Source organism: Mixophyes fleayi, chromosome 2 (genome assembly GCF_038048845.1).
Source record: "Mixophyes fleayi isolate aMixFle1 chromosome 2, aMixFle1.hap1, whole genome shotgun sequence".
NCBI lineage: Eukaryota > Metazoa > Chordata > Amphibia > Anura > Limnodynastidae > Mixophyes > Mixophyes fleayi.
The window spans coordinates 264,008,378-264,026,536 of NC_134403.1; the positions used below are offsets into that span (position 1 = coordinate 264,008,378).

An 18,159-nucleotide genomic window follows, 5' to 3' on the forward strand; every position below is an offset into this window, starting at 1 on the left:
AAATCGATTCTAAGGTCTGGCTAGAGATACTGACTCTCCCTCTCCACTCAATATTAGAGAGCTTCCCCCCAGTCAAATTGGTATATTTATTATATAATGCCGATCACCTACTGATATAGACCCCTCTGTAGTCTACTCAGACACACGTATCCAATGAATCTGTTCTGAAGGTTAAATGAAGAGAGTTACGGGGACTGCATTGCTAATTACCTATTCAAGCTGCGCTAACTTTGGATATATGGAGCCTATTCTCAGTTCCATTAGATCTCAAAATAGTAAAACTGGATCAGAGAGCTTAACAGCGACAACGCCGACGCACGTTTCGCTATGCTTTATCAAGAGGATTTTTAAGAGGATCCATGTCAAGGGCAAGATCTATCCAAGAACAATCTTGCAAGATGGATTTGAGAAGACATTACACAGGCTAATAAGAGGAACAGATATGAGGTGCCAAAAATACAGAATCCACATTCCACAAGGGCGGAGTCATCATCATGAGCATACATGGATCAGACTTCAGCAAATTATCTATACAAAACAGCAGGCTGGTGATTGCTTCATACATTTTCTAGACATTACCTTTTAAATCTCATAGCTTTCAGTGACGCTCTGTGTGGAAGGAAAGTTCTTCAAGCAGTTGATCAATAAAACTTTTTATATACAGGGATTGATCAGAGTTGGCATGATTTTTATGACCCATCCTTTGTTAGGCACAATGTGTTAGGGAGGAAGAAGTAGGTAAATTATACTCACTGATCATTTTGTTTCCTTGGAAATTTTATGAGTATAATTTGTCTATATCTGTGGCAATGTTGGTTAATCTGCCAATATAAGTGTGTGAGCAAAGTGTATCTGTGTGTGGGCAAATGTATACACAATTGACCTCGTGCTCTGAGTTTGTGCCAAACAGCTGTATCGGTTTGTGTATGTGGCTGGCATTTAATTCAAATTTAATTTCCCAGATCCACAACTGGGAGCAGATTCACCAAAGCTGAAGTTGCAAGAGTTCCTGTTTGGCTCTAAATTTTTCTGATGCTAGAGGCTAGCCATCTGAACTGCATGTCAGTCTGCCAGCAGAGACCTACTCATAGCTAGCATGAATAATTTCCCCAGCAGCCGATGTAGGTCAATGTAGGTCCCACAACATAAACCAAAGGGAAGTCAAGGACGTAGCCGGGTCACAATGGTAGCAGGATCAGGGTGACAGAAAAGGTGCTGGAGCAGGCGTGAGAACCAATACCAATACCAATACATTCAACTTCATACTTGTCTCCCAGGACAGACTTGATGGGAGGAGGTGGAAGATGACTTTTAGAAAATTCATTATAAATTAAGGGTTTCGGTAGAGATATATGAAAGGAATTTTGTACACGGAGAGAGGAAGGTAACCAGAGCTTTTAGGTAACGGCACTGCACTGATGACATGTAAGATGCACAAGGGACCAATGTAACAAGGTGCAAACTTCATAGATGGTACCTTGAGTTTGAAGTTACGGGTGGATAACCACACCTTGTCCCCTACATGAAGAACTGGATGACTCCTGCGATGGCGATCTGCACAGTGTTTGGAGGATTGTAGCAATTTGTCTTGAACTTGAGACCAGATCCTGGAGAAGTCACAAACCATTCCTTGAATAGTGGTTACTGAAACAGTAGGACCATCAGAAAGGGTAGGTAAAAAAGGGTGTCTGCCGAAGATGGTAAAGAAAGGGGATAGGGCAGCACAGTGGCCTAGTGGTTAGCACTTGTGCTTCGCAGCACTGGGGTCATGAGTTCGATTCCCGACCATGGCCTTATCTGTGTGGAGTTTGTATGTTCTCCCTGTGTTTGCGTGGGTTTCCTCCGGGTGCTCCGGTTTCCTCCCACACTCCAAAAACATACTGGTAGGTTAATTGGCTGCTATCAAAAATTGACCCTAGTGTCTACCTCTCTGTCTGTATATATATGTATATGTCTGTGTGTGTGTGTGTGTGTCTATATTAGGGAATTTAGACTGTAAGCTCCAATGGGGCAGGGACTGATGTGAATGAGTTCTCTGTACAGCGCTGCGGAATTAGTGGCGCTATATAAATAAATGATGATGATGATGATGATGATGATGATGCTCCGGTGGATTCATGCTGATGGTTATTATGAGAGAACTCCGCCCAAGGAAGATGGACACTCCAGGAGGCTTGATGGTCAGAGCAATAACAACAGAGAAAGGTTTCCAAATCCTGGTTGACCGACTCAGTTTGACCATTGGTCTGGGCATGGTAGCCCGTGGAAAATTTTAAATGGATTCCAAGATCTTTACAAAAAGACCTCCAGAACTTGGAAATAAATTGTACCCCCCGATCAGAAATGATCTCCAGGGGGCAACCATGTAGACAAAATATATATTCCTGACAAAAAGGAGAGCTCTGTGGCAGGAGGTAACTTTGTAAGAGGAACGAAGTGTGCCTACTTAGAAAAACGATCTACCACCACCCAAATGGTGTTTAAACCATGACTATTGGGGTGGTCTCTAATGAAGTCCATTGAAATGATGGTCCAGGGGACTTCTGGAGCCGAAAGCGGTAGAAGACCAACTGAGGATCGCCTAGGTGTCTTGTGGCGGTCACAAATGTCACAGGCGCAACAAATTTGTGGACATCGGAGCTTAAAGAAGGCCACCAATAATTACAGGATAGGAGAGCAATGGTTTTCTTGATACCCATGTGGCCGGCATAGTCGAGAGCCCAGGTTAGGAGTTTGGGGTGAAGGTGAACATCCACGACAAACGCCCAATGGGAGGTGTCTTCGGTGATGACTTGGTCAAGACTAGAATCTTAAATGGACTAATGATAGGTTTCTGAACTGGAGGACAAGCGCTAGACGGATCAAAAGACCTAGAGGGTAAATGTATCCTGGTCCGATTTTTTTCATCGATTAAAAATCGTGATAACCCGAGACTTTAGTCCCCAAATCTGCAGATGTATTAAGATACGATTTTGACTCTGATCTTCAAAATCGCTGGTCATCTCTGGCGATTTGCTGGGATTTCAAACTCTCCCGTGTATAGCTGAAAATTCCCATTAGAAATACAAGACTCATTTCTGATTGGTTTCAAGTTAGAACTGCAAAACCCAGGGGATTTTGACCTCCCTTACATTTTAAAAAGACAACTACTTCCTTATTTGAGTTGAAAGGAGTATAGAGAGAGGAGGTGAGAGTGTAGGAGAGAGATCAGTGTTTGTTCAGGAGTGAGGAAAGTGTGCTTTTTCTTTTTATTTCTTTCTTGTTTTGTTGCCATTGTTTGACTTATTGTCTGTGTTTCTAAAAAAAAAAATTTTTGTTCATTGTTTTCTGATTTTCCCGTGTTTTCCCCACTAATGAATAGAATTCAGCCGCAAGGTCTATTTATACTCTATGGGGATTTCCCACGCTGTCATGGGGATGCCCCATAGAGTATAAATAGACCTTGTGACTGGATTATATTCATTAGCGTTGGTCTGTTTGTACACTGCACAAGCAGAGGTTGCGTCATTTATCAATTGGGTTCATTTTTTTATTCAAGCATGTTCCAGATTTGGATTTACAAATATGGGGGCCCTTGTTGCCTGAAGACTGCCTGAAGACTGCAAGCAACTAAGGGGTCATGATGACCAGAAGAACAGAACATATTTTAGAGCAGGGGTGTCAAACACAAGGCCCGCGGGCCAAATCCGGCCCGCCAGACCTCGTCTGATGGCCCGCGGAGCCCCTGTCAGCCTTGCAGCCTCCCCTTTTTTTTTCAATGAATTTACTCCGTGCCTGCACGGAGTAAATTCATTTAAAAAATGGCTCAAGTTAACAAAAAAAAAAATTTTTACTTACCTTCCGGGACCTGGCCCGACTTCTTCCTGCCCCGCACTGCTCCCTGGGTGTCGGACGTGACGTCATCACGTGACGTCCGTCCGACATCTCCAGGGATCAGAGGAGCGCGCGGACGCCGCGGAGAGGAGCCAGACTGAAGAAGAAAGAAGTAAAGAAGTAAAAGAAAGAAAGAAGTAAAAGGTAAGTAAAGTAAATGGAGGGGGCAGATGGCTGGGCACTATAAAAGGGGGCACATGGCTGGGCACTATAAAAGGGGGCAGATGGCTGGGCATGGGCACTATAAAAGGGGGCAGATGGCTGGGCATGGGCACTATAAAAGGGGGCACATGGCTGGGCACTTTAAAAGGGGGCACATGGCTGGGCACTATAAAAGGGGGCAGATGGCTGGGCATGGGCACTATAAAAGGGGGCACATGGCTGGGCACTTTAAAAGGGGGCAGATGGCTGGGCACATATAAGGCAGGTGGAGCGGTAAACTTTGGATATACTGACCACTTCCATGTCACTTTACATTGGTATAGGGACCATAAACTACAATCAAATACCCCAAAAATGTCCAAGAAAAGAAAAGTTGATGCAGAGGGAAGGCAATTTCAGGAGAGATGGGAAAGTGAATACATGTTTGTGATTAATGGAGACAAGCCGGTATGTCTTATTTGCTATGAGGCAGTGGCAGTGATGAAGGAATACAATTTACGCCGGCACTTTGAGACCAAACATGGAGCCAAATTTGCTAACTTTAGCCACCAGGAAAAGCAACAAAAGGTCCAAGAATTAAAAGGTAGCCTGCATTCTCAACGGAATATTTTTTCAAAAATGACAGCAAAAAATGATGCAGCAGTGAAAGCCAGCTATCTTGTGGCTGAAGAAATTGCGCGAGCTTCAAAGTGCTTTTCAGAAGGTGCATTTGTAAAGAAGTGTATGCTGAAGGTATGTGAACAGGTGTGCCCTGAGCAGAGACAGGCTTTTAACAATGTCAGCTTGTCAGGAAACACCATCACCGACCGAGTCAGGGACCTAGCCTGTAATCTTAAAACAAAGTTGGCTGAAGAGACATGCAGTTATGTGGCATTTTCATTAGCTGTTGATGAAAGCACTGACAATACTGATACAGCTCATCTAGCTATTTTTGTAAGAGGTGTGAAGGAAGACTTGTCTGTCAGTGAGGAGCTCTTGGATGTGGTCGCCATGTATGGGACAACAACTGGGAGGGACATCTTCAATGCAGTGGAGGAATCCGTAAATAAAATGAAATTACCTTGGGAAAAGTTGGTGGGACTTACTACTGATGGCGCTCCAGCAATGTGTGGAGTGAGAAATGGCTTGGTTGGACTGTTAAAAGAGAAAATGGAAAAAAGTAATTGCCACACGCCGCTGATAACTTATCACTGCATTATCCACCAAGAAGCTCTGTGTGGCAAGGTTCTGCAACTGGATAACATAATGTCCACAGTCACGAAAACAGTGAATTTTCTGCGTGCACGGGGTCTGAATCATCGTCAGTTCCAACAATTTTTGAAGGAGGTGAGCATGGAACATACAGATGTGCCATACCATACAGAAGTAAGGTGGCTGAGTAGGAGCACCGTTCTCAAGAGATTTTTTGAGCTTTTGGAAGACATTAATCTTTTTATGCAAAGTAAAGGGAAGCCCTTGTCAGAACTGTCAGATCCAAACTGGCTGTGCGATTTTGCCATGTTGTGTGACATAACAGAGCATCTCGCCCAACTGAATCTGAGGCTGCAAGGCCGCAAACAAGTCATAACCTCAATGTATGACGCAATAACAGCTTTCCAGGAGAAACTGCGCCTATGGAAGTCACAGCTTGAAAAAGACAGTCATGCCCACTTTCCTATCTGCCAGAGCATTTCAACCTCATTCCCAGGTACTTTTTCATGTGCTCGATTGGGTACCAAAGTGAATCGGCTGATTGATGAATTCAATCAACGCTTTTCTGATTTTAAAGAACAAAACTTAACCTTTACCAGCTTTGCCAATCCCTTCAACATCGATGTTGACAGTGCACCACATCACCTTCAAATGGAATTAATAGAACTTCAGTCCAACAGCAGCCTGAAAGCGAAGTTCCAGGATGCGACAGTCAACGACTTTTACCGTCTCCTCCCCCCTGCTTTGATGCCACAGCTCCGACTTCAAGCTGCACGTGTTCTGGCCATGTTTGGGAGCACTTATCTATGTGAACAGATGTTTTCAGTCATGAATCTGAACAAGACCAAGCTCAGATCACGCATCACTGATGATAACCTCCATGCTGTTTTGCGGATTGCTACAGCACAAGACCTAACGCCAGACATTGATGGACTGACCTTAGGAAAACGATGTCAGCCATCTAGTCAGAAAAGTTTAAAAAAAAGGTAATGCCTTGTGTTTTCCATATGTTTAATAAACAGTGTTTGGCAATATTTGTATGTTTAAAAAAAAAATAATGTTTGTTACCAAAAAACATTTTTCAATACATTGTACAATAATTGTACATTTGAATATCTACTTGTCATTATTCTGACTATGTTTCTGCTTTCAGAGCTAGTTATTACTTACATTATTACAAAAAACAGTAATAATTGAATGCAGTGACATTAATTTATGATAATAAAGAGTGGACACATAGACCTACAGATACAACCGGCCCTTTGATGGGGACCAAACTGCTGATGCGGCCCCCCATGAATTTGAGTTTGACACCCCTGTTTTAGAGCATGGACATTTGGATCTATAAATATTTATGAACATTGTTTTCAAGCATGGACATTTGGATCTAAAAATATTTATGGACATGGTTTTTAAACACATTTGGATTAAAAGCTGCTGAGAAAAGAAGAAAAATTCAGATTGGTGAGTATTTTGGGTTTTATTATTTTTATTAAGTTTATGTGGTAAAAAAGAAACTGTATTATGTTTTTATTGGTTTTATTTTTTAATTTTTATTAAAAGTATGTGGTTTTGATGAGGGTGTTGTGTTTTTTTTTACCATTTTGTTTTGTGGAACTACGGGTCTCAGTCAGCTATGGGTGTCAGGCCATTTTTGTACTTGTGGTTCTCCAAGTGCCAGCATGATCTGGCTGCCATGGGTATGCTGGTGCTTGTAGTTATAGAAGCATCAGCATGCCCACACTGTTTATGGCACCCTAGCATGGGTGGGACTTGTAGTTCCACAAAGCAAAATGGCTTTTTTTTTTTCTTTTTTACATTATACTTGCCGATATTACCCTATATTTACCTCCCAGGCGTGTAGGAAGAGCCCTAGTGCTTTCAGCACTGGGCTGGTTATTCCTAGAGAGGGGGCCCACATGTTATTTTTTTGCAGACCCCACTCCCGAAAGAATCCATCCCAGCGCTGAACAGCCTGGGGTTGGTATATCATTATGGCAGGAAGACCCCTGCCACGTGTCCCCCTGCTATAGTGCCAACCACACTGGCTGGTTTGCCTAGTGCTGGTTATGTGAAAATCAGGGGGACCCCACGTAGCACTAGGTTTAATAGTGTTCGGACAAGGGGACCCCATGCACTTTTTTTTTTATCATTTATCTATTTTTAAACTTTTGACAGCCATCTATTTTTAAACTTTTAAACAGGACAGTGTAACAGTAATCATGCAGCTAGGAAGCAGCGTGTTGTATCTAGCGATTTTTAAAGCTAACTCGGGAGATTTTTCTTAATTCCATCTTCATACATTTGAGACTTGTATAGCGAGAGTGGCAAACATTTGGGACCGTGATCTCTATCGATTTTTGAAATAGCAATTTTGACAAAAAAACATCTCTGGTGATTTTACATGAAATCTCAGGTTCATACATCAGTGAGTTTCAACTCTCAGCTCTTCTCTCCTTGACACGTTTATCAATCTTGATAGCCAGCTGCATAAGACCTTCCAGGGAAGTGGGTGAAGAATATTGAACTAAAGAGTACTTAATCTAGTTGGACAAGCCTAGGCGGAACTGACTATGTAATGCTCGGTCATTTCACTCGCTGTCAGTGGACCACCGCCAGAATTCAGCTGAGTATTCTTCGGCTGAGCGCCGGACTTGCTTTAAGGATCTCAGGTGGGACTCAGCAGAAGCCACACGGTCTGGGTCATCATACAAGAGAACTAATGCAATAAAGAATACATTCACCGACTGCAAGGTGGGGCTATCAGTAATCAAACCGAAAGTACAGGTTTGTGGATCTCCCTGGAGGAGCCGGACCTGGCTTGTAATGGTAAGGTTAACCCTAACCTTAACTCCTAACCCTAATACCTCTAACCATAACCCCAACCCCTAAAATAATACTTACATTAGATGAATGGCAGGCGTGACCGTCCATCGCCGCTTTAAGAGGAGTTGCGTTTTCACGTGATATCATTTTCCACAGTCGGGAAGACATTGGGTCGCCACATGAAGTCATCTGGATCATGATAAGTCGTTTTTTTCGGTCGGGGTAGTAGTTCTTCGGAATCCTCATGTCATCGTAGTCCATGTTGGGGTAGTCAGTATCGTTAATAGGTACTACACCCGTCTGTGGTGTTAACATATGCCCACTGAAGCACCACTGCACATCGCCTAAATCCCTTAAATAAAAGTCAAGCAAGCAATAATAATAATAATTATAGTAGATATTGATGCGCACACACAACCAGTAAAAACAACTATGCCATAATAAGTAGAGGCACAACAAAGTTTGTCACAAAAATTTTAACCCCCTCATCGACGGACGTAAGACCGCTTGTGTGCCGTATTTTACATGCTATAGCTCTGTGCTACTCAGAAATGGACCTTAGACCAGTGAAAGTAATTGCATGCAATTCATGTCTGAATGCAAATGACACTTATGACCAGGGCCGGACTGGGACTAAAAATCAGTCCTGGCATTTAAAGCACACAGGCCCACGTGTTGTGGGCTCCATGCACTATATTGTTGCACACTGATGCTGGCGTAGTGTGCGTTGCTGGTGCAGTACAACATGATGTAGTATGAGTGTATGTGAGTGGGGGGGTATTTATTTCTCCTAATGACCCTCAACATTACATTGTTAGCACCCATATTACATCAATAAATACCATGACAATACATTATTTGTACCAAAATTACAGCAGTAAAAAAAAAAACACACACACTCATACTACATCAATACCCACCCACATTACAGCAACCAGCATTACCCCCCCTTCCCTACATTACAGCAACCAGCATCACCCCCCACATTACAGCAACCAGAATTACCCCCCCCCCACATTACAGCAACCGGCATCACCCCCCACATTACAGCAACCGTCGTCACCCCCCACATTACAGCAACCAGAATTACCCCCACACCCCACATTACAGCAACCAGCATCACCTCCCACATTACAGCAACCGTCGTCACCCCCCACATTACAGCAACCAGAATTACCCCCCCCCTTCCCCACATTACAGCAACCGTCGTCACCCCCACATTACAGCAATACTCTCTCCTACTTATTAGCAATACTAAGCCCCAAACACACTACAACATTGCCACCACTACGTCACCCCATATTACAGCAATGCCACCAATTATACAGGTGCCACTGTAGGAAACCAATGTTTTGCTATTTTCAAATCTCTCACAAAACAACAGAATACTTACACACACATATAGGTAACAGGAACCCTTTTCCCTCAATTATATAGTAATGGCAGAATTTTTATGAATCATTCCACATGCAATAAAACTCTAACAAATATATCAGAAAAAACATAACTATTGAACGATCATTTGAACCCACACGGCCGCATTAAAAGTGTTTCCATCTACAGCAAAATGTCAGAGAAAAATATTTTTTTTACTACAGTAACTGGATTTGCGTCTTTTCTGGTCATTTTAAATAACACAGTATATAAATTAAGGGGGGTAAAGGAGGTGGGTGAGAGATAATTGGATGTGATCCATCAGTTTGATTAGATAGGAAACATTTAGATTATTTACCTGAAGATGTCTACCCCCTTCACTCACAGGCAAGGCCGACAAGAGGAATTTTGGGCCCCAGTACAGCAACTTCTTTGTGCTCCCGTCATATTCAACAATGAGAGACTTTCCTTTGGCAGAAGTTCATATTATACCACACCATAGTGCCCCCAGCTCATAATATGTCACATCTCAGTGCCCTCAGGTCATATTATGCCACATAATATTACCCTCAATTCATATTTGGCCATGCAGTAGTGCCCACAAATCATATTATGGCATAGTAGTGCCCCCAAATCATATTCCATACAGTAGTGCCCCCAAATCATATTATGCCACAATTGTGCCCACAAATCATATTATGCCACAATAGTGCCCACAAATTACATTATGCCATACAGTAGTGCCCCCAAATAACAGTGTGCAATACAGTAGTGCCCCCAAATAACAGTATGCCATAGTAGTGCCGCAAATCAATAGTAGTGACCAGACAAAAACTCATTCACAAATAAAAATTGGTACAGCATATCAGATACTGAGAGTGTGAGTCCCAGGAGCAGCTTAATACCCCATTTACAATGCAAAGAAAAATAGATATATTGACACAATCACAGATAAAATGTATGACAAACAGCGTTTTTTCCTCTTAATTAAAAATCTCTGTACAGATAAATATGCAAGAAACATTACAGTGCAATAATGAGCAATACATAGTGTTTTATACATCATTGGATACACAGTAGTGCCCGCAGTTCAAGAAAGGATGGAGAAAAACACATTGGACACGAGAAAATATATGAACTTACCCGATTATGGCATCCTGTGTTCTGTTCTTCTACTGGGCACGCTGGGCGAGGAGGGATCAGCAGCTGTCAACTCACACAGCCAGTCGGGAGCAGGGGCCGAGGGCAGTGGTCGAAGTGGAAATTTAGAAGTGGGGGTATAGAAAATATACCTGAATGGAGTATGAAGGCTTGATTTTTTTTAATTTATTTTTTAACACTTGTCCCCTCTGTGCATTCCCATTCTTCATTACTATTAGAGTTTTATGATGGCTGCATCCCTGACATTCCCATTCTTAAGATGTCTCTCCCTTTACACTTTCTTTTAGCTATGCCCCTGCACCATCTTATCCTTTGTCCCTCTCACCCCTCTTCCTGCACCCCATTCCCCCTGGCTCTCACCCCTCTTCCAGCACCCCCTTTTCCCCCTGGCTCATACCCCTCTTCCAGCACCCCCTTTTCCCCCTGGCTCTCACCCCTCTTCCAGCACCCCTTTTCCCCCTGGCTCTGTTACCCCTCTTCCAGCACCCCCTTTTTCCCCTGGCTCTGTCACCCCACTTCCAGCACCCCCTTTTCCCCCTGGCTCTGTCACCCCACTTCCAGCACCCCCTTTTCCCCCTGGCTCTCTGTCCTCTTCTTGCTCTCATTCCACCCTGGCCCTCTCACACTCCTGACAACTCCCCCCTTGCAAAAATCGTGGCAGCCCCCTCCCCCCGAAAATCGCGGCACCCCCCCTACCCCCCCACGCGAAAATCGCGGCACACCCCACGACCCCCAGCCATGAAAACCGCGGCACCCCCCATGACCCCCCCCACGCGATCCCCTCCGCGGCCCCCCCCCTACCCCCCTCCCTCATTCAGAAAAATTAAAATCTGCAAACTGTGTCCACATTACAGGGCACAGTGCAGAGTGATCCAGCGCACTGGAGGTGGCTGGTTCCTGGGGAGGAGCCAGCCATCAGAAAGCCAGGGGAAGTGTCGGCTGGCCCATCTAGCCACCGGCCCTTCTGGCATTTGCCAGAAGTGCCAGATGGCCAGTCCGGCCCTGCTTATGACAGCCTACGACTTGAGACACGGTAAGGGTGAGGAAAGTGGGGATGAACATAGGCAATGTAGAGTAAGGGCATGCCAAAGGCGTGCCAACACAGATGCGGCAGTTTCAAGGTCTGTTTCTCTAAAGTACTATTTTTTTGTTTAGCTGTTTCATTTGCACCAGGTACAGGGCAGGTGTAAATGCCGACTGATAGTGATACCTGTCACAGCATAGTCTTTGTAATAAAAACTACACGTATATGTGCCACTGATAGCAAAGAAAACGTGTATGTAAGGATGATTGACTAAATGAACGCATTGTTTTTACAGTACACAATAAGAACATCCTGATTTATGTATTTAATGTAAAAAAAATGGATTACAAAAAATGAAAACATATTCTTATTAATGGTTTGATTATTATGGGCATTATGAGTTGGAAATTTATATTATACAATTTTTACATTCATTCTGAAAGGACTTTATATTGCACGTATGCATGTGCATATCCTGCAGTCTGTTCTGTTTCTGTTGCACCACTCTGTCTCTCCCTAGTGGTGCCAGAGTATCAAGGTCCCCTATGCTCTAGTGCTCCAGGTTCTGGTCCTGGCTTCTGACACTGCTCTTGGATTCTCTTTTGGGCTGCATTGTATCTCCTGGTTTGACCCCTGGCTTCCTGGCCACTCTTCTGATTCAACCCCTTGTACCTTGCATCCTGCACGGCTTGACTCTGGACAGTACGGCTACACCTTTTCACCTGCTATTTCGTTGGTGGCTAGCTTGGAGAATAGCGACCTCTGCTTCTCTTGCAGCAAAATCCACACTCCCTTGCGGGGATCCATGGTGATGACCAGAGGCGCGTTAGACTCCATGCCTCCAAACTTAGCTGTGTCAATACCAGCAAGTAGTCATCAGTCTAAACTAACTTGTGACATTATTTTCATTTTTATTCTTAGATGCGGTACAGCCACAAACCATGGAAGAGAAGTTGGAGGAGGCCATAGAGGGAGATCTGGAGGTGGAGCTGCCAGGGACACCAACCTCCTCACCTCCTGCTGGTCCCACACATTTACCATCTGTGCAACTCATGAAGAGTTTGGAAAGAAGTATCACCAAAGTGAAAAGAATACTGTCTAATTTTATTCTCACCCCAGGGGCCAGCAGGATTGACTAATAACAGCAGTAGAGTTGGTTGGGTAATCCCTGGCAGCAATTCTGAATCACCTGGTCCCCATGGCTCCAGGGCCTGGCACCGTATCTATCCTCGGGGAACCTGAGCTTGCGGAGGCAGAGGACACCTCCCTCTGCTCCACCAGGCCCCAGTGCTTGGGTGACTCAGAGACAGGTGTGGTGAAATACTAACAAAAGGGGATGCACGTATATTTGCAGATACTCCAAAAAATTGCTTAGTGATATCTTCACATCATAGTCCAAACCTGACTGGAGGAAAACGCATAAGAAAATGTAAAAATTCCAATGTTTACAAACAATTATACAAAATAAATAAAGTTTAAGACATTTCAGACATATGTCATTTATTCATATTTGGGGAATATATCAAAAATATTTGGTAAGATTAGTAAAGATGGCCTTTACATTTGGGCCTCTGGAGAAATGTATGCATATGTGTTTGTAAAAAATGAACAATTTAGGGGTATGGCTAGGCATCCATACTGCAATGCACCGACTTCGTACAGCTCTGTGACTCCCCGACGCTTTCTGACAGATTTAGAAGTCTTTCAGGCCCCAAACAATCTGCCTTGTGCTTCCTCACTGCGCTACCACTCATGCAGCTTTGATTGTCCGTTTATCTGGCTTTCCACCCGGCCTGAGTCCGCTCTTGAGCTGTGCGGCCTTCCCTGCGCCTAAATCCCTGGGCTCAATTATATTGTCCGTCCCGGACCCTGAACTACATTGGGATCCGACAGCAAGGCTTCCCACATCGATCTCCTGAGCTTCCTTCCCAGATCATCTAAGGAGAGGAAGTGCTCCCCAGGGAGAGACCCTGGCTGTGATACTTCTGCTTCTTCACTCACCTGATTGCCGCAATTTGTTCAATGAGTATAACACAACTTAATTGACATACTGTGTCTGCCCTCAATTAAAGCTTGCTGGTGCTTTGCTGCCCCTAGTTGTCACAATTTATCCCTGCAACTCCAACTTAACAGACTTCGGTGGCTCTGCTGCTCTCCTTGTGGCCCCCCCGACACACCGGAGCTTCATCGCAGTGACCTTTGCGCTTTTCGGCATCACCTGGCTGGGTTGGGAACCCCACACCCGAATGCCATGGAACCCGGCTATATCTGGACTCTCAGGCACCGTGACGCCGCGAATGAGTGGTAGATTTGGACACCAGTGTGTGGGGATTGGCACTCCACCTTCTCCTGTCTGTATGTACGTTTGGCCCCTGGAAAGTCAACATCACTGTCTACCAAAAACTACACCGAGGGGTAAATGAGTCAAGCGGAGAGCTTTCCGGAGAGTTTGAAAAGTGGAGATGTTGCCTATAGCAACCAATCAGATTCTAGCTATCATTTTGTAGAATGTAATAAATAAATGATAGCTCAAATCTGGATGGTTTATCAAACCCGCCGGAAAACTCTCAGCTTGATACATTTACCCCCTGCTTTGGTGTCTACCCCTCTATGCCAATCTATTTTTCAAATATTCCAGGACACCACCTGGCTCCACTCCCACACTCCTGAGACCTATTTCACCCCAGGTTCACACTCCTTCTGATTCCCATGTGTTTGGACCAAATGGGCCTGTCCTCTCATGGCTGTTTATACGTTAATGCTCACAAAACAGTCTGGGATGCGTGGTTGGGGCTCTGAGGTAGAGCCCCTCTGGGCACTCTGATGGTGGCCCTGATGCCACTCTGATCTAACTGTTGCCCCGCGAGATTGATAGCCTTTATCGGTACCCCCATGGGGCCACTTTCTGACTCTCCATGCGGCCCTGCCTTGGACCCTTAACCACGATCCCCTAGGATTACTCTACTACTTAGTTTCTTCCTACCGTCCTCCCATGCCACTTGGAGTAGTCACAAAACCCGACCAAGCAACCTCACTCTTTCTTGGGCTCCCACTGTGTGGACGGTGTCTTGGGGCACCTTCCTACACTCTTTTTCTTCTCTTTCTATGCCCCCAATCCCTACAACCCTCCTTTCCAGCCCCCATCTTTTTTTTTCTTCCATTGTTTCTTCTCCCTGTCCTCTCTGACCCATTTGTCTTATCCACGTTCCCGTGGCTCTTCCCCCAACTATTCTCTTCTAAGTGTCTGGCCACACTCCTCAGTGTTGCACCACTCCAGTTTTTATTATGTCTCTTAAATTCTATCAATGTCAAGGGGCTGAACACACAGCAGAAATGCTCCCTTCTCCACACCTACATTACCAAACACTGGGCTGACATCATCTTCTTACAAGAGACACATCTGAAGGGCGCTCACCATCACTCGCTGTCCCATCTGGCTTTTATGCTAACTACGCCTCTAAACACAATGTTGTTGCATCTGTGGCTCAGTCACCCTGTGGTCTCCAAAACCTTGAGCGATTCTGAGGGCTGTTTTCTTATTCTCCAGAGCAAAATTAGCCTTTGTAATATCACACTTGCGAATGTTTATACACCTAATAGCGGCCACTCTGTATTTTTTCAATCTTCTTTTCACACCCTATCCGCTAATCATTCTGTAAAATTCTTTTGAGGGGGCAATTTCAACAGTTTTATCACACTCACTGGACCACTCGGGAGTTTCCGCCCTCAGGACTCATATTTCGGGTTCTAAACCACTCAATCAGAAGCAGGCCCGTTTGATGCCTGGAGGGCACTATATCCAACAGCCAGAGATTACTATTTCTACTCCCACTCCCATGACTCCTACTCACAAATTGATATGTTCCACTGCTGCACCTCCCTTATCCCCTCTCTGTTGTCTGTTTCAGTTCTCCACACTCACTGGTCGGACCACTCGGCCACTGAACTTCTCCTCGATCTTGATGTCTCTCTCTGGGGAAGACCCACGTGGCGCATCAAAGAGACCCTCCTTAAGATCCCCCAGTTCAAAGAATTAGTCACTGCAAAGCTCACGGAATACTTTGACCTCAACACGACCAGCAATGTACAATTTTTCACTACCTGGGAAGCTCACAAGGTGATTGTGCAAGGGAAGATTATTAAGTATGCATCACACCGCACAAAACAGCAAACAGAGCAGCTTTATTCACTTTCTTCCCAAATCCAGGGGTTGGAACAGATCTAGAAGCGCACCCTCCAGTTGGGTACTTGGTCAGCTGTCCGATCTCTGCGGAGAACTACACAATTTGCACATGGAAATAACAGCAAAACACTTGCGACAGTTAGACCAAAAGTTCTATGAGAAAAGCAACAAATCCAACACTCTGTTTGCTAATAAACTAAATCCAAGAGGGCCATGCAATCCATTGCGGTGATCTGGGCTAAGGAAGGCTACTTGATCTATGACCCCAAGGACATCAAGCAAGCATTGTGTTATTTTTTGCAGCAAGCTTTATAATTTGTCCCCTTCTCTGGATGCTCACTCACATGGTGCTGATTTCAAAGTATATCTGGCCTCGTGTGACCTGCCTCAGCTCAGTCCGGCCAAGGCCTCGGCCCTGTGCGATGAGGTTTCCGACCAGGTGGTGAAACTCGCTCTCAGCTCTTAGAAGCTTTCCAAGGTACAGGGTCCCAATGGTTACACTATCGGCTACTACAAAAACTTTGCTCTGGTGCTTCTCCCCAGGTTGGTGATGCTCTTCAATCACTCAGTACTCAATGGTTACACCTGCATATCACTTTGTCCACTACCATTGTAATCCCCAAGTCTGACAAAGATCACATAATTATAGGCCCATTTCATTGCTGAACACAGACCTTAAGCTCTTCATGAAGGTCCTCGGTAATAGACTAAATGGCGTCTGTCTTCGACTGATCGACCCTGACCAGGTGGGTTTTATCCCCAATAGACAAGCAACACCCACAAGGTTATTGACCTGATTCATCACATCAACGCCCAATAATTCCCATCGGTAGTTCTAGTGCAGGACGCAGAAAAGGCATTCGATAGGTCTCATGGCCATTCATGTTCTCAATGCTCAAGGCTTTTGGCTTCAAGACTATATTCACTACAGCCATTAGAGCCCTATATGCCAACCCCCAACTCTAGGGTCATGACTAATGGAAAGGTCTCCACCTCCGTAACGGTACCCCTCAGGGCTACCACTTCACACCATTGCTTTTCACACTTTGTATTGAATCACTGGCCACTAAAATCAAGAACAACCAGGATATCTCTGGAATCCCGCTAGGGCCCAAGCAATATAAAATATCCGTTTGCTGACGATGTGCTCTTGACGCTGGCCACCCCCTAGATCTCTCTTTCCAACCTCCTCTCTGAACTTCCACACTATAGGCAGCTATCCAGTTACAAGGTTAATGACACCAAATCTAAAGCCAAGGCATTTGTCACGGAGCCTGAGTTTGGAATAGGCCTCAAAGCCCCGCTCTAGTTAGACTTACCCCCAGGAAGGTGCAGAGTCTAATGATAGAGAGGTATTCACCAGGGATCCCTGCAAGGGAATATGGACTTAGCTGCTCTCTAGCCGCAGGTCACGGTCCTCAAGGGGGGATTAGATCAGGGTGAGATGGAACCGTGGAGTGGAGCAGGACTGCTGGATGATAAATGCAGAGGTTGAGGTGAATGGCAGTGAACCGAAGCACTGAGGTCTTTAGATAGTGAATAGCTGAGAACAGGACTGATTATGAGGCACGAGGTTCCTGCAACGATACCGAAGGTCTTGATCGTGGAACAGGTAATACAAGATACCAACCAAGAGGAGGTATTCTACAGATTTGCAGTTTTATCCACTCACAAACATGTACTAAGCCGCTTCGGCAACTATCCACCTTTCAAAAGGCAATGCGTTTACTTGCTGAGTCGCAGAGGGAGCATAACTGTCCTTTACCACTCTGTCCTTATTCTAGACATCCCACCTTTATATTCCCATGAGAAAGCCTGTGAAAGGACTTTGGGCTCGCCATGGACAGAGAGGGGTGGTCAACAGTTAGGAAACGGGTGGATAAAGCATCCATTAATGATACTGTTAAGGAGTCTGCGTACACACTCACCGAATTTTTCCATCTACTTCAAATAAGTGCTGGCGAACACGGCGGGCTGATATTTCACCTCCATGTGAGTTTGGAATGTCCCATTATTCAATCGCTTTGGGACATTGCCATAAACCTTATACAACAACTCACTGATGTTCGTCTGCCTAACCACCCTGCTATAGTTTTACTCAATAATGCTGCCCCATTAGTAATTAAGTAATTGTATTTAAAGTCTTGCTCTGTGTACGGATGTAACCTATGTATGAGTAGCTGCAATGGTAGAAAGTGTACATGCAGTCTTCTAAAATGCTAGAAAAAATATACTAATTTCTTAAGATGGTATCATGGCTACAAGCGTCCCATACACTGCCTGTATGATGTTTGGAAAACTCAATATTTTCTTGACTTACTATTTTATGGGCACAAGGAATTCCTCATCCAATTGCAGATTAATA

At 44.6% G+C, this 18,159-nt stretch overlaps 1 protein-coding gene across 1 annotated transcript; it reads left to right on the forward strand.

Annotated features, from left to right (window-relative positions):
• The first annotated feature begins 4,375 nt into the window (after nucleotides 1-4,375).
• LOC142139920 (general transcription factor II-I repeat domain-containing protein 2-like) lies at nucleotides 4,376-6,216 on the forward strand. Its single transcript, XM_075197784.1, has one exon. The coding sequence runs from the start codon at nucleotides 4,390-4,392 to the stop codon at nucleotides 6,214-6,216; it is 1,827 nt and encodes a 608-aa protein (XP_075053885.1). The 5' UTR covers nucleotides 4,376-4,389.
• Nucleotides 6,217-18,159: the final 11,943 nt, after the last annotated feature.

Bases quoted from the DNA above. Each gene is read 5' to 3' on its own strand.
- LOC142139920 (XM_075197784.1), top strand. From the start codon at position 4,390: ATGTCCAAGAAAAGAAAAGTTGATGCAGAGGGAAGGCAATTTCAGGAG.